General features: G+C 43.4%; 1 protein-coding gene across 1 annotated transcript in view; it reads right to left on the reverse strand.

Annotated features, from left to right (window-relative positions):
* Window positions 1–15,841, reverse strand: part of LOC110508425 (elongation factor 2b) — a 28,214-nt gene continuing 12,373 nt past the window's right edge. The window contains exons 3-14 of the mRNA XM_021588943.3: window positions 15,089–15,270; window positions 12,775–12,986; window positions 12,370–12,548; window positions 9,819–9,924; window positions 9,401–9,653; window positions 9,071–9,266; window positions 8,835–8,958; window positions 8,386–8,628; window positions 2,975–3,328; window positions 2,566–2,748; window positions 2,291–2,423; window positions 1–570 (exon numbers count right to left, since the gene is read on the reverse strand). Coding sequence (XP_021444618.1) covers window positions 377–570; window positions 2,291–2,423; window positions 2,566–2,748; window positions 2,975–3,328; window positions 8,386–8,628; window positions 8,835–8,958; window positions 9,071–9,266; window positions 9,401–9,653; window positions 9,819–9,924; window positions 12,370–12,548; window positions 12,775–12,986; window positions 15,089–15,270 — 2,359 coding nt within the window. The 3' untranslated portion in view covers window positions 1–376. The remainder of the gene's footprint in view (window positions 571–2,290; window positions 2,424–2,565; window positions 2,749–2,974; window positions 3,329–8,385; window positions 8,629–8,834; window positions 8,959–9,070; window positions 9,267–9,400; window positions 9,654–9,818; window positions 9,925–12,369; window positions 12,549–12,774; window positions 12,987–15,088; window positions 15,271–15,841) is intronic.

The following is a 15,841-nucleotide window of genomic DNA, read 5'->3' on the forward strand; positions in this document are numbered from 1 at the left end:
TACAATTTCTATTAATCTTTATTATGATTTACATATTTGTATCCTTGGTTTATTTTCACCAGGTTTCCATTTAGGCAAGCGCCACTGCGCACTGTACAGTCGCATCCCTCACTCGTACAGTGGAGGAATAGAAGGAATGGGGAAGGAATGGTCAGACATCTACTAAATTCCAAACCAACCCCTAGTCCATTCCTTTAGGCACTGTAGATCTGAAAGGTTCAGATACCATAAGCAATATACTTACAGATCCACATTACCCTCTGATAGGCTAGGTGAAATCTTCCCCATATTGCTTATGCCTAGCCAACAACTTAAATTGTAGTGCCTAGAGGGGGTTGTTGTGTCTAGGGGTCCATTTGGGATTCAGACTTAGCATTTACAATTTGTCCAGGTAGTTGTCTAGGGCAGGGATGCCCTCTTTGAGTCCCTTGCGTTTTCTGGTCTCTGCCACCACAATGGCAGTCTTGGTGGTAGGGTCCTGGGGGTCCCCCTGGAGGATCTGCCAGTGGTCAAACACACACTGGGGGAAGGCCTGGCCACCCGTGTTGGAGCGCAGGTCAGCTGTGAAACCTGGGGGAAGAGAGGGGGGGGGGGGGGGGGAGATGATATTATGTAGCAACGTGCGGTCCTGCTTACTGAATTCTGATGTGCACTTTGAACACGGTAGGATAACTACACATTTACTATTCCTCAGCCAACACGACAAGTAAACTAAAATCAGTAGCCTATGTCAATGTACTATAATAGAAACATGTAGGCTTGTCAAGAAAGAAATAGCCTATTCCAAAACAGACGCTGGGACAGTTGTGGGACGATAGATCCCAAATTCATACAACTAGTAGGCCAAGGCTACACCCCCCCACCCTCTCACCCAGATCAGGAAGTTTAGCATAAAATGTTGATAAAAATAATTTATTCATATAAGCCCAACAATGCGCTCAAGTAAAGGAGGTTACACGAGGATGTTCGCTCCATAACACAATTAGCAGCAAAAACACTATTGTCAAGGGCACTGCCCATAAAGCGATTTCATGTGACTAATGAAAATATCAGTGTAGAAAGACAGGAGATCTCATACGCTACTTCGATAAATCAGAATTGGAAGATTCTCTATCATCTTTTAAAATCACTAGGCAGGTAGCCTAGTGGTTAGAGTGTTGGGCCAGAAACAAAAGGTTGCTAGATCAAATCCCCGAGCTGACAAGGTAAACATCTGTCGTTCTGCCCCTGAACAAGGCAGTTAACCCACTGTTCCTAGGCCGTCATTGTAAATAAGAATTTGTTCTTAACCGACTTGCCTTTTTCATTAAAGGCGGACATAGAATTGTGGATAAAACATTAACAGTATGTCACCATGATCAATGAGAACAGCCTCTGCAGCTGCCAACACCTCAAACATGTTGACACATTCACGCTGACGTCACCCCAGTATACAGGTGCAAGATGGAAAAGCAAAGAAACCGTCTCCCCTCTGCATTCAGAGCAGCTGATTCTGACCGAGCCAAATAAAATGACAAGTAATAAGTAGACTATTTATATATATTTTTTTTACACTTTGGTTTATAGCTGCACATATGCGCCCATTCTCGGTGGTTGAGAATAGGTGTTATGTTGAGCTCGTAACCAAAATACAACTTGGAAAAATACACTTGAATAGCCGTCCAACTGGTAATTACTAGTGGGAAACTTGTCTATCATCCTGAGCACCCACTTCTCCCACATGGTGACCTCTGACGTCACCTACTAACTAAATGGCCTCCAACAGCATTTTCGGCAGTTAAAATGCAACAAAACATTATTTATAAAACACAATCTATTAATGTGGTTTTTGAACTGATTTGTTTACAAGCATGATATCTGTACTTTTAGTTTATGGTTGACAGTTTGTTGGCCAATCAGAGTTTCTCAACGAGTTCAAATCACATGAATGCAGCCAAATTATATTTACCACTCCATAACTAGTACATTTCCACCTCCCACATTTATTTTAAACCTTTATTTAACTAGGCAAGTCAGTTAAGAACAAATTCTTATTTTCAATGGCGGCCTAGGAACAGTGGGTTAACTGCCTTGTCCAGGGGCAGAACGACAGATTTTTTACCTTGTCAGGTAAAAACAGTGAAATGCTCAGAAGGTTGTGTCAAGGCAATGGGTCATCTCTATACATCGCCCATCAAATAAGAATAAATGTCCTACACTGGGTTGGGGTCAGTTCCATTTCAATTCGTCAAGTACACTGAAATTGACATTTTCCCTGGTAAGCCATGGATAAAAGTTAACTCTCACTCACCGAATGACTCATTGACAGGAAGGTAGGCCTTGACGATGAACATGGGCGTGCCCATCACCTGGGACTCCTCAAACACGTGACCTCGCTTCCTGTTCAGCACGCCGTAGATCCCGCCCACTACCTGCTCTGGGCACTGCAGAGACAGGAAACGCATGACTCCGTCATGTCACACTTGATTCCAAATAGCCCCCAATAGCCTAGCATACAATTCAATGTAAGACAGTGGTCAAGTTCAAGTGTCAAAGTAGTCGCACACCACCCGCATGCACACACACCTGGATCTCGACCAGGTAGACAGGCTCCATGAGTCTTGGCTGTGCAGTGAGCTGGCAAGCATACAGCACTCTGCGGGCGGTAGGGATGATCTGTCCGCCACCGCGGTGAATGGCATCTGTGTGCAGGGTCACGTCGTGGATGTCAAAGCGGATCGCACGCATGTTCTCCTCGCACAGCACACCCTGTAGGAGGGAAGAAGGAACACCACGTCACAACTCAGGATAGAGAAAAGACGAAGCAAACGTGTTACCTGTAGCATGGCCTAAACTGCAGATTCAAGTCTACTTACACACTGAAGTCATGAATGCAGATTTTAACTGCAATGCTTCAATAAGCGTTAGCAAGGAAAATTGACTGTGCCTTAGTTTGTTGTCAAGCTTAACTAACTAAACGTAAACCTAAACCCACCTCCTTGACGGCCCACTGGAAGCCGGCCACCACGCTGTCCTTGATCTCGTTCAGGTACTGGACTCCCTTGGTCACGTCCATCAGCAGGTTGGGCCCGGTGCCGTCGGGACCAAAGCACCAGATTTTACGGGCCTCCGACACATCCCACTCGTACTTGTCAGCCAAGAAGCGGGCACGGATCTTGAGCTCCTGCCGGGGGCTGACGTCGCCCTTCTCGATGTCCTCGGCCAGGCCGTCGGGGAATGGTTTGGCACGCATGTACAGACGGTTGTGCTTGTTGGGGGACTTGGACAGGCACATCACTTCAGACTCCTCAGACACAGTCTCCCTGTAGGACACCACCGGGTCTGATTTCTGTTAGGGGGAAGAGAGAGAGAGTTGTCAGGTTAGGACTAGGGATGGGAATTTTAAACAACTTCACTAATATCATTACATTTTTTTTGGATACCTGGATAGTCGAAATACGTGATAAAAATAAAGAAAATACAACTTGGGAACTGGCTTGCTGCGCGACTTGGGAGAAGTCCCGCTTTGCTTTCTTGCAGAAGTGCAGGGAATGGGCAATGGATGGTGTGTTTGATATGGGAGAGAGTAGCCATACAGATAGGCACTACCAGATGGGATGATAACCTGTCTTGACTGCATCAAATCAATTTAAAGAAGCTAGCCAGCTACTGTGCCTTCAGAAAGTATTCAGACCTCTTTTTCCAGTTACTTGACAGCCTTATACTAAAATGGACTTCATCTACACACAATACCCCATAATGACAATGATAACAGATTAGAGATGTGCAAAATACAAAAAACTAAAATATCACATTTACATAAGTACTCAGACCCTTTACAGTACTTTGTTGAAATACCTTTGGCAGCGATTACAGCATCGAGTCTTCTTGGGTATGAAGCTACAAGCTTGGTACTAGTGATGCACCGATATTACATTTTTGGCTGATACTTTCCTTGCAAAAAAAAAAAAAAAAAAAAAAGCGATTCCAATATTTAAAATTTTAGCGGCCTTAAGCATTCTAGTACAATTAACACACACACAGTGGTCTAAAGCACTGCATCTTAGTGCAAGAGACGTCACTACAGTCCGATTCGAATCCAGGCTGTATCACATCCGGCCGTGATTGGGAGTCCCATAGGGCAGTGCACAATTGGCCCAGCGTGGTCCGGGCCATCATTGTAAATAATAATTTGTACTTAACCGACTTGCCTAGTTAAATTAAAAAAATACACACATCAAAAAGTTATTTTGATGGCATGTCCCCATTACCAGTAAAACATAATCAAAAGCTATTTATTTCACTTACTTGCGGTTTCATCGTTCATTTGTTCAGTCGTTTCATTCTCAACCAGGATTTCTATGGAACGCCTTTTGGGTCTTTGCGTGTCAAAAAAAAGATACGCCTGAAACACTATTTGACCTATCAGGACTGCTCTTCACATAATTTAACGCGTTCATACACTTTTTTACGTAGTTATTACACAATCACTCGTATTTCATATGTCACAACGATTCATCGATACGTATGCTATGATGCTGGTAAAGTTGTCTCGCGCACCTAGTGCTGATCATAAAAAAAGCTAGCTAGCTCATGGATGCAAACAATGTTCTTCCCCCCAAAAAACATAGCAAAACGACGTAATCTAGATGTCATCATCTAAAATAACCCAAATTTATAAAACAGTCCTTATTTGATTAACCTGTTAGAGCTCTAGGGGCGCTATTTCATTTTTGGATAAAAAACGTTCCCGTTTTAAGCGCGATATTTTGTCACGAAAAGATGCTCGACTATGCATATTCTTGACAGTTTTGGAAAGAAAACACTCTGAAGTTTCAGAATCTGCAAAGATTTTGTCTGTAAGTGCCCCAGAACTCATTCTACAGGCGAAACCAAGATGATGCATCACCCAGGAATTAGCAGAATTTCTGAAGCTCTGTTTTCCATTCTCTCCTTATATGGCTGTGATTGCGCAACGAATGAGCCTACACTTTCTGTCGTTCGCCCAAGGTCTTAGCAGCATTGTGACGTATTTGTAGGCATATCATTGGAAGATTGACCATAAGAGACTACATTTTCCAAGTGTCCGCCTGGTGTCCTGCGTCAAATTCGGTGCGCAATTGCCAGCTGCTTCTACTTTACCATTTGATTCAGGGGAGAAAGCATGTGTCCAAGAACGATGTATCAATGAAGAGATATGTGAAAAACACCTTGATGATTGATTCTAAACAACGTTTGCCATGTTTTCAGTCGATATTATGGAGTTAATTTGGAAAAAAGTTTGCGTTTTGAGGACTGAATTTATGGATTTTTTTTGGTGGCCAAATGTGATGTATAAAACGGAGCTATTTCTAATACACAAGGAATCTTTTTGGAAAAACTGAGCATCTGCTATCTAACTGAGAGTATCCTCATTGAAAACATCAGAAGTTCTTCAAAGGTAAATGATTTTATTTGAAGGCTTTTATGTTTTTGTTAATGTTGCGTGCTGGATGCTAACGCTAATGCTAACGCTAAATGCTAACGCGAAATGCTAACTCTAGCTAGCTACTTTTACACAAATGATTGTTTTCCTATGGTTGAGAAGCATATTTTGAAAATCTGAGATGACAGTGTTGTTTACAAAAGGCTAAGCTTGAGAGATGGCATATTTATTTCATTTCATTTGCGATTTTCATAAATAGTTGTGTTATGCTAATGAGCTTGCTGATAGATTTACACAATCCTGGATACAGGGGTTTTTTCATAGCTAAACGTGACGCAGAAAACGGAGCGATTTGTCCTAAACAAATAATCTTTCAGGAAAAACTGAACATTTGCTATCTGAGAGTCTCCTCATTGAAAACATCTGAAGTTCTTCAAAGGTAAATGATTTTTTTGAATGCTTTTCTGTTTTTTTGTGTAAATGTTGCCAGCTGAATGCTAATGCTAAATGCTACGTTAGCCATCAATACTGTTACACAAATGCTTGTTTTGCAATGGTTGAGAAGCATATTTTGAAAATCTGAGATGACAGTGTTGTTAACAAAAGGCTAAGCTTGAGAGCTAGCATATTTATTTCATTTCATTTGCGATTTTCATGAATAGTTAACGTTGCGTTATGGTAATGAGCTTGAGTCTGTATTCACGATCCCGGATCCGGGATGGGGAGATCAGAAAGGTTAATGGTGGTCGGACCCAGCTATGTGATGCTAGCCACAATAAGGATTAGCCACAATAGTGGACTTTGCGGTTAGCCTTAAATAAAAGTATGGCATAATTCTACTATTTGTATTAATTCGCATCACTGTCAATGACATATTTTTATTTTGAAGGCAAACCGCAGATTCCACTATTGTGCTTATTCCTTATAGGGCTAGCTTCACAACACATAACCGAGCCTCACTAGCCAGATGAAGCTTGCTGGCTGCTTATAACGTTAGCTTAGGGCAACAGGGTTAAGTAGCTGGCTAGCTATTTATTTTCATGAACTGAAGTTCAATTTCAATAGGAGAAGAAATGGCAACCTAGCTAATACTTACAAGGATTCTTAAATCATTGGTAAGAATAATGAAAATGACTGCAATTTCTACTGGTCATCGTTTTCAGGCTGGTTGTATTGGTGCAAGCTAGTTACCAAGCTAAAGCTAGCTACCAAGAAGTTGTGGTCGAACAAATTCTTTACAATACCGCGTTGGTAATAAACATATGTGGTTGGTGTTTGCAGACTTTTTGGGCAGCTTTGACAGTGCTACTATCTTTATTGACACGCAAAGACCCAAACGGGGTTCCATCGTATGCATGTCGTGAAGCTAACAGCAGTGCCGCTATTACTGTGTAGGGCAACGTCTGAAAAATGGTATGCAAAAAGGTACGAACGGTAGCTTTGACTTTTTATTTTACCCCTTTTTTCTCCCCAATTTTGTGGTATCCAATTGTTTAGTAGCTACCGGTCGCTGCCGGTTACAACAGAGCCTGGGCGCGAACCCAGAGTCTCTGGTGGCACAGCTGGCGCTGCAGTACACAGCGCCCTTAACCACCCTGGAGGCCTCGCTTTGACATTTTTTAATGTCGCTGTTAAACCAGACATCAGGCGCTGTTCAGCTTTACCTCAATCCAGATGTCTCCTAGTCCCTGAAAAACATCCCCTACGCTTCACCGTAGGGATGGTGCCAGTTTCTCTCCAGATGTGACACTTGGTATTCAGGTCAGAGAACCTTATTTCTCATGCTCAGAGTCCTTTAGGTGCCTTTCGGCAAACTCCAGGTGGGGTGTCATGTGCCTTTTAATGAAGAGTGGCTTCAATCTGGCCACTACCATAAAGACCTGATTGGTGGAGTGCTGCAGAGATGGTTTCCCCATCGCCAGAGGAGCTCCGTCATGACCAAGATCCTTCTCCCCTGATTGCTTAGTTTGGCCGGGCGGCCAGCTCTAGGAAGAGTCTTGGTGGTTCCAAACTTCTTCCATTTAAGAATGAAAGCCACTGTGTTCTTCCTTCAATGCTGCTGAAATGTTGTGGTACCCTTCCCCAGAACTGTGCAGACACAATCCTGTCTGAGCTCTACGGACAATTCCTTCGACTTCATTCCTTGGTCTCGTGGGACCTTATATAGACAGGTGTGCGCCTTTCCAAATCATGTCCGATCAATTTAAATTTACCACAGGTGGACTCACGATGATCAACTGTAACCAGATGCACCAGAGCTTAATTTCGAGTCTCATAGCAAAGGGTCTGAATACATATGTAAATATGGTGTCTATTTGCAAAAAATGTAATATGTTTTTGCTTTGTCATTATGGGGTAGTGTGTGAAATCCGAGGCTACGGTATGGACGTCAAACTACATTCAAACGCTTATTTTATTGAATTAAGAATTTCAAATGTCGCGGTATATCCTTCTGTAGCAATGTCACATACTTTTATTTAGAGAAAGCCTTTATTGTTAAAATAGGCCTATGATTCCCCCCCCCCCCAAAAAGAACTCTCGCAAGTATTCGAATACTAACGCCCATTTGGATATTTGAATTACTATGCCCATACCTAGTTAACTTCTTGGTGACGGGGGGCAGTATTGAGTAGCTTGGATGGATAAGGAGAAGTATCTCTAATTCCATGTATAACAGTTGTATTTTCATCAACATCTCTAATGAGTATTTCTGTAAATAGATGTGGCTCTCTGCACAATCACCGCATGTTTTAGAACTACTGAACTGTAAAATGACATTTTTTGGCTACCGTCCCACATATCCCAGAGAGGTTTTAAGACAGTGCATTCGTCAACAGACAACCACTCCCTATGGCAGATTATCTTTGTTAGGCAGTGGAAAACAAAATCCCCTTTTCTCTGTAGTGCACCATTTGTACTGTACTTGGAGAAAGCGCATTCAACCCCGTTTCATATGTAGTCTGTTCCTCCCCCTCCCTCACCTTCAGTGGAATGCCGGCGTGGTCCTCCTCCAGATCCTTGAGACAGATCTCCAGATGGAGCTCTCCAGCCCCGGCAATGATGTGCTCGCCAGACTCCTCGATGATACACTGCACCATGGGGTCAGACTTGGCCAGACGCTTCAGGCCCTCCACCAGCTTGGGCAGGTCAGCTGGGTTCTTGGCCTCCACAGCCACTCTCACCACGGGGCTAACGCTGAACTTCATCACACGCATGTTGTGGGCCTGTTGGACAAGCATACAAGATGGGAGAAATATTAATCTATTGTTCATCCAAAATGGCACCCTATTCCCTATATAGTGCACTACTTTTGACCAGAGCAAAAGTATAGGAGTGGAAAATAAATTGAATGGAAAATCCTTCTTTGTCATTAAAAAGTCAATGTGGCCTTCAGTTTTCCTATAGTATAATGTGATGATGTACAAGCTACCTGTTCAAAGGTGGTGATGGTCCCCGTCTTAATCAGATACTGGTCTACTCCAACCAGACCAACAATGTTTCCACATGGTACATCCTCAATGGGCTCTACATAGCGCCCCATCATCAGAATGGTCCTACGGAGGGAGGACGAGAAGAGATTGAAGGGAGAGAATATACAATATTTAAAAGTTCACTTCACACACATATCTGGCACTCTAAATGGTACCACACACACTCAACACACACCTCTGGATGGGTTTGATGTAGAGGTCTTCCTTCTTCCCGGGGGTGAAGTTTGGTCCCATGATGCGCACCTTCAGACCGGTGGACACACAGCCAGAGAAGACACGGCCGAAGGCGTAGAAGCGACCTTTATCTGTTGTGGGCACCATCTTAGAGATGTACATCATCAGAGGTGCCTTGGGGTCGCAGTTCTTGATACCTGAGAGAAGAGGAAAGGGGGAGGGGGGGTTAAGTATGAGACTTTATATTAATTAGGACAGGCAGTGTACTTTTCTCTGCCCCCAGTCAGTTGTTTGGGGGTGCATGCGTCTCGGTGTGCGTGCCTGTCCTCACCCATGGCGGCCTCGTCGTCTCCTGGACCCTCATAAAGCAGCTCACAGCGGTACTTCTGGGCGGTGACGGGGGAGGGCAGGTGGATGGTGATCATCTGGAGCAGAGCCTCTCCGGCTGGGAGCCAGCGACGCATCACTGCCTTCAGTAGGGGCTTGCCCTCCTTCTCCTTGTCCTCAGTGTCCAGCTTGATGTCCAGCTTCTCTATCAGCTTGGCCGTCTCGTCCTTCTTGAAGTTCATGACGGCATCGAACACCTGGAGGGAGGGAGAACGGGTGAGGGTTTAGACAGTTGATTTTCATCCTTTCAAAAGAAAATATTGATACATTAATATTGGTCAATGCATTGCATTAATATTGGTCAATGCATTGCATAAATTAATCAAGGAAAACACTTTTAGGGTCATCATGGCCGGTCTCACCTTGAAGATTGGATCCAGCACGAGTTGAGAGAAGGTGCGGGGAAGCTTTTTACCATCGGGGCCAGTGGCAGTTTTACTGAACTTCCCAGTGGCTGGGTCAAAAAACCTGCCAGATGGATGGATAGATTTACAAATATTTTTAATTGACAGTTCAGTCAATTAGCAGACATGCTTATCCAGAGCAGCCCACATTTCAACAAAACGTGCATTCAGTGCATTCAACAAGTTGCAAGCTTGGTTCCAATTGAAGTCTCTCTATTCAGGAAGTTAAAATGGAAAACCAGTGCTATTAAGAGTCAAGGAAAAAAGACAAGTTCAACAGTTAACTACATTTCATGTCACTATGACAGCCAGGAACTCTCAAGCATTTACATTCCGTACGATACAATCAGCTTTGACAAGTCAACAGCCCAAGACAGGACATTTTTGCAACACGTCAGATTGTTTGCCAGCATAAGAGAAGAGTGCGCACCTGCGATTTAGGCTCCCAAATGGGTTTACTTTGTCTTCAACAGGTCTCCATACAGAGAGAATCCCTGTACATATAGGTGGCTGCCCGTGTCACGTAACATACCTGCAAACACTTTTCAATATTGCCTCACCTGTGTGCGTGTGATTGAGAAAGCGAGAGAGAACAGGCACACTTAATTTAATAAGTCCGAAATGCTGGGGTAGGCGGCATCGTCCCCTTTGGAACCATTTCATTGGTCCTAAGGTACAAGCTATACCTACCCAGCATGATAGGCGGTCTAAATCAAGTGCGCCAAGAGAGAGAGAGATGGAGAATGTGCATTCCAGATACAAATTCTCAGTGCAGAAATTATAGGATCAATCCACATTCGTGTGATTCCTGAGATGTTACATTTCAAGACATTGTATAGATCTTGCAACCTGCACAGGCCGCAGAGAATGTCTATCTGGAACGCAATCCGAGTCAGTGTGTACCTGTCTACATTGTATCTCCCACCCTTCTTTCACCTCTGCATGTACCTCTTGGCCCACTATTCTGTCAGATGCATAGATCCTACTGTGAACAGATTCTTCCTCAAGTCCTCTATCTTATTACACTTGTGTGTTTGTCCATGTACACTGTCAGTCAAGTTGACACCTACTCGTTTCCTTATTTTTACATGTTAGAATAGTGAAGACATCAAAACTATGAAATAACACATGGAATCATGTAGTAACAAAAAAAAGTGTTAAATCAAAATATATTTTAGGTTCTTCAAAGTAGCCACCCTTGGCCTTGATGACAACTTTGTACACTCTTGGCATGCTCTCAACCAGCTTCATGAGGTAGTTACCTGGAATGCATTTCAGTTAACAGGTGTGGCTTGTAAAGTTCATTTGGGGAATTTATTTACTTCTTAAATTCATTTGAGCCAATCAGTTGTGTTGTGACAAAGTAGGGGTGATATACAGAAGACAGCCCTATTAAAGACCAAGTTCATATTATGGCAAGAACGGTGCAAATAAACAAAGAGAAATGACAGTCCATCATTACTTTAAGACATGGTCAGTCAATCCGAAAAATGAAGAACTTTGAAAGTGCAGTCGCAAAAACCAGCACTATGATGAAACTGGCTCTCATGAGGATCGCCACAGGAAAGGAAGACCCAGAGTTACCTCTGATGCAGAGGATAATTTCATTAGTCACCAGCCTGAAATCAGGTCTTAATGGTCAAATTGCTGCAAAGAAACCACTACTAAAGGACTCCAATAAAATTACACTTGCTTGGGCCAAGAAACACGAGCAATGGACATTAGACCGGTGGAAATCTGTCCTTTGGTCTGATGAGTCCAAATTTGAGATTTCACGCATCCAACCGCCGGTGTCTGTGAGACACAGAGTAGGTGAACGGATGATCTCCGCATGTGTGGTTCCCACTGTGAAGCATGGAAGAGGTGTGATGGTGCTTTGCTGGTGACACTGTCTGTGATTTGTTTAGAATGCAAGACACACTTAACCAGCATGGCTCCCACAGCATTCTGCAGCGATACGCCATCACAAATGGTTTGCGCTTAGTGGGACTATCATTTGTTTTTTAACAGGACAATGATCCAACACACCTCCAGGCTGTGTAAAGACTATTTGACCAAGAAGGAGAATGATGGACTGCTGCATCAGATGACCTAGCCTCCACAATCAACCGACCTCAACCCAATTGAAATGGTTTGGACCGCAGAGGGAAGGAAAAGCAGCCAACAAATGTGGGAACTCCTTCAAGACAGTTGAAAAATCATTCCAGGTGAAGCTGGTTGAGAGAATGCCAAGAGTATGCAAAGCCGTAATCAAGTCAAAGGGTGGCTACTTTGAAGGATCTAAAATATATTTTGATTTGTTTAACACTTTTTTGGTTACTACATGATTCCATGTGTGTTATTTCATAGAATGATAGTGAAGACATTAAAACTATGTAAAACCCTTTAATAAGCAGGTGTCCAAAGTTTACTCATACAATGTGTGCGATTACGTACGCAAGTACATACAGTGTGGTGTGTATGCATGTACAGTCTGTGTGTAGTGATGTGTGTGTGTGTGTGTGTGTACCTCTCTCCCCATAGCTTCTTCATCATGTCTTCCACCTTCTTACATCTCTCTGCTGGTCCCAACTGGGTGTCTTTGCCAGCAGAAAACTTGGCCACGTACATCTCAGCAAACTGCTTGAGGGTGAAGGCCCAGCCGTGGAGGCCAGACCCAAACCCTACGGTACCGATCACTGGGTCAATCTGAGGGACAACAAGAGGACCATGTCGTTGTCTTAGGCCAAACATATTTCCCTTTGATCACGTCAGAGTTTGGAGACAAGTCCCATTTAAATCTGTCAGTTGAACTGGACATGAATTTTCTCTATAGTGGTGCAACGCCACTCCTAAATTGGCGGGAATTTACAAGGAATTCAATCCAACTGATCACTACTTAGACTTATTCTTGTCAGGTGTGTGTCCCTCTCACCATAATGGCACCCATTGGTCCTGCTTCATCCTCTCCATAGGTGGCGATGATGACGTTGACGTTCTCCACGATGCGCTGGAAGGTCTGGAACAGGTCCTCAGGCTCCAGCTGCAGCTCCAGCAGGGCCCGGTCCATCTTGTTCATCATCAGCACCGGCTTGATGCGCTCAGCAATGGCCTGCCTCAACACAGTCTCTGTCTGCACACACACACCTGAACAGGGGATGGAGAATGAGGGTGTTATATGAAAATCCAAAGACAGAAATTGAGAGGGCAAGAAAGACTGCCCTGAGAGAAAGGAGACCGGAACAATGAGAGCGAGGAAGCGAGAGAAAGGACATTGAGAAAGGTCTGAGCGAGAGAAAGGAAACCGGAACAATGAGAGAGAGGAAGCGAGAGAAAGGACATTGAGAAAGGCCTGAGCGAGAGAAAGAAGGACAATGGGCAAAAGGTCTGTCCTCCACCCTCTCCTCCTTGACCCGGAAACCGATAGATGTGGTTGAGGAGAAGTAAATTAGTTAGTAGGTGAAAAGAAGGGTCCTCTCCCCTCCTCGATAGCCACATTTCATCAAGGTTAGCTATGTGTATCCTAGGGCCATATCAAATAAGTTTAATTTCCCCAAATCCTGTTCAGTTTTGTTTTAACGGGTTTCCGTCATAGTTTTGCATTTTTATTACATTAAAACAACATTTATGTCCACAATGCTTAATAAACAACATCAGACCACTTTTGAGGCCCAGGAAAATCTTTTTATGGATTTTGGGGTGTAGTTACACTAAGTCAACTGTGCACCAGCCTATTTTGGGGGGTGTTAACGATGTTTTTGTAGCGCTCATGTGATTGCAAAGTTGGAAAAACTACTGGCCACTGGATTGATGTAAATAATCGTGATATCATTCCGCAAGGCAGGCATAAGCTACTTTGTAGTTAACAGTTCATTGAGAATGTTTTGGGGAACCTCTCCATCTATCAGAAGACGGTCATCATTACATTAGCATCGTCACTAACAGCTACAAAGTGGTAGACAAATGCACGCACACAGACAGGGGCATTCCTGTGCCGTTGCCTATTCAGAGAGTTGAAGGAAAATATGAATCACTGATGCATTTTGATAATCTTGGGGAAAATAATGTATATTCTAAAATTCAACAAAGTTGATTTCTTACTAAATAAGTTAAATAAAATGTTTGATATTGTCGAATTCCGTTTTAATGTCTGGATTCAGTGATTCAATCCGTGATCTATTTAACGCAGATTTTATAGGGCCATAATATCCTACCAGAGTCCTTCGCGGAAGCGTTTTGCAATCTGCCACACCCACTTTAAATCAGCTTTAGTTTTGTCGTGATGCACATGTTAAAAAACAATGAGCTACTCACTCATCTTTATCTATGAAATGTCTTAAATTAATGTAGTTAGTTGTGCATCACTTAACACATTTATTTTGGGATCCACCCCTGTAAACGTAATTTGCCTGATGATGCGCGAGTGGGGAAGGAGTTTAATTCCATACAAGCACATTTCTGGTCCACACCCTCTCTTCCTCAATTTTTATTTAACTAGGCAAGTCAGTTAAAAACAAATTCTTATTTTCAATGACGGCCTAGTGGGTTAACTGCCTGTTCAGGGGCAGAACAACAGATTTGTACCTTGTCAGCTTGGGGGTTTGAACTTGCAACCTTCCGGTTACTAGTCCAACGCTCTAACCACTAGGCTACCCTGCCGCCCGAATGACGGCCTACCATGGCCAAATCCTAAACCGGACGACGCTTGGCCAATTGTGCGCCACCCTATGGGACTCCCAATCACAGCCGGTTGGGATACAGCCTGGATTTGAACTAGGGTGTCTGTAGAGACGCCTCTAGCACTGAGATACAGTGCCTTAGACCACCCCTCTCGGGAGCCTTTGACTTTTTTTTTCTCCAAAAGGAGGCGAGGGAGCACGCAGGAGTTGAGCAAATCCAATATAGAAAAGGAAAATTAGTTAGTAGGTGAACGGAAGTGTCCTCGCCTCCTCCCGTCAAGGAATCTCTAGAATATCCTACCAGTTCTTCGCGGAAGTTGAAATCCACAACACCCCCTTTGAATCAGATGTTTTTTCAGAGGAGAAAAGTATGCACATATTTAAAAAATGACATGCTACTTATCATTTTATCTATAAAATGTTGCACAACTAGCTAAAGGTCTTTTTTACTACTTTATACATTTCATTTGGAATTCCACCTCTGTAAACGTCCTTTGCAATTGAGAATCTCCCAGTGAGAAAGGAGAGAGCAAGAGAAACAAAGACAGTGAGTAAGAAAAGAGAGTCTACCTGAGACACAGTCGACCACAACCAGTGCGCCGTCTGTGACCCTGAGGGCGGCTGTGACTTCAGAGGAGAAGTCCACGTGGCCCGGGGAGTCGATCAGGTTGATGAGGAAACCAAGCCCATCCTTAGTCTGCTTGATGAAGGCCATGTCATTTTCCCCCAGCTCATAGTACATAGAGATGGCCCTGAGAAGAGTGAGGGAGAGGATAGGTGAATGGTAGATGTTTCAACATTAAATTCTGTATTTTTTATTATATAGTGTCTAAAACCAAGTGTCCCTGTCAGCCGTGGGATGCAGACTAACAGGGATAGTAGTCAAGTTAATGTGTGCAGGGAGAACGACAGAACAAGCTTGCTTTGTTGTTTGTCATCTGTGTAAAGCCAAAGACAAATCTCCAAAGCATGGTAAATAATTGTTTTCTACCTCTAATCTGGCATCTTCAGCTCAGGCATAAGTATAGGCAGTGTTGTTTTCAGCCATACATACAGTGCCTTCAGAAAGTAGTCATACCCTTTGACAGCCTGATTTCACACCCCTGAGTCAATACATGCTAGAAAATCACATTTGGCAGCATTTACAGCTGTGAGTCTTTCTGGGTAAGTCTAAGAGCTTTGCACACCTTGATTTTACAATATTTGCATTTTTAAAATTCATCAAGCTCTGTCAAATTGGTTGTTGATCATTGCTAGACAGCATTTAAGTCTGGCCATAGATTTGAGCCGATTTTATTCAAAACTAGGAGACTCATTCAATGC

The sequence above is a fragment of the Oncorhynchus mykiss genome, chromosome 28, assembly GCF_057628025.1.
Source record: "Oncorhynchus mykiss isolate SJ-2025 chromosome 28, ASM5762802v1, whole genome shotgun sequence".
NCBI classification, from domain to species: domain Eukaryota; kingdom Metazoa; phylum Chordata; class Actinopteri; order Salmoniformes; family Salmonidae; genus Oncorhynchus; species Oncorhynchus mykiss.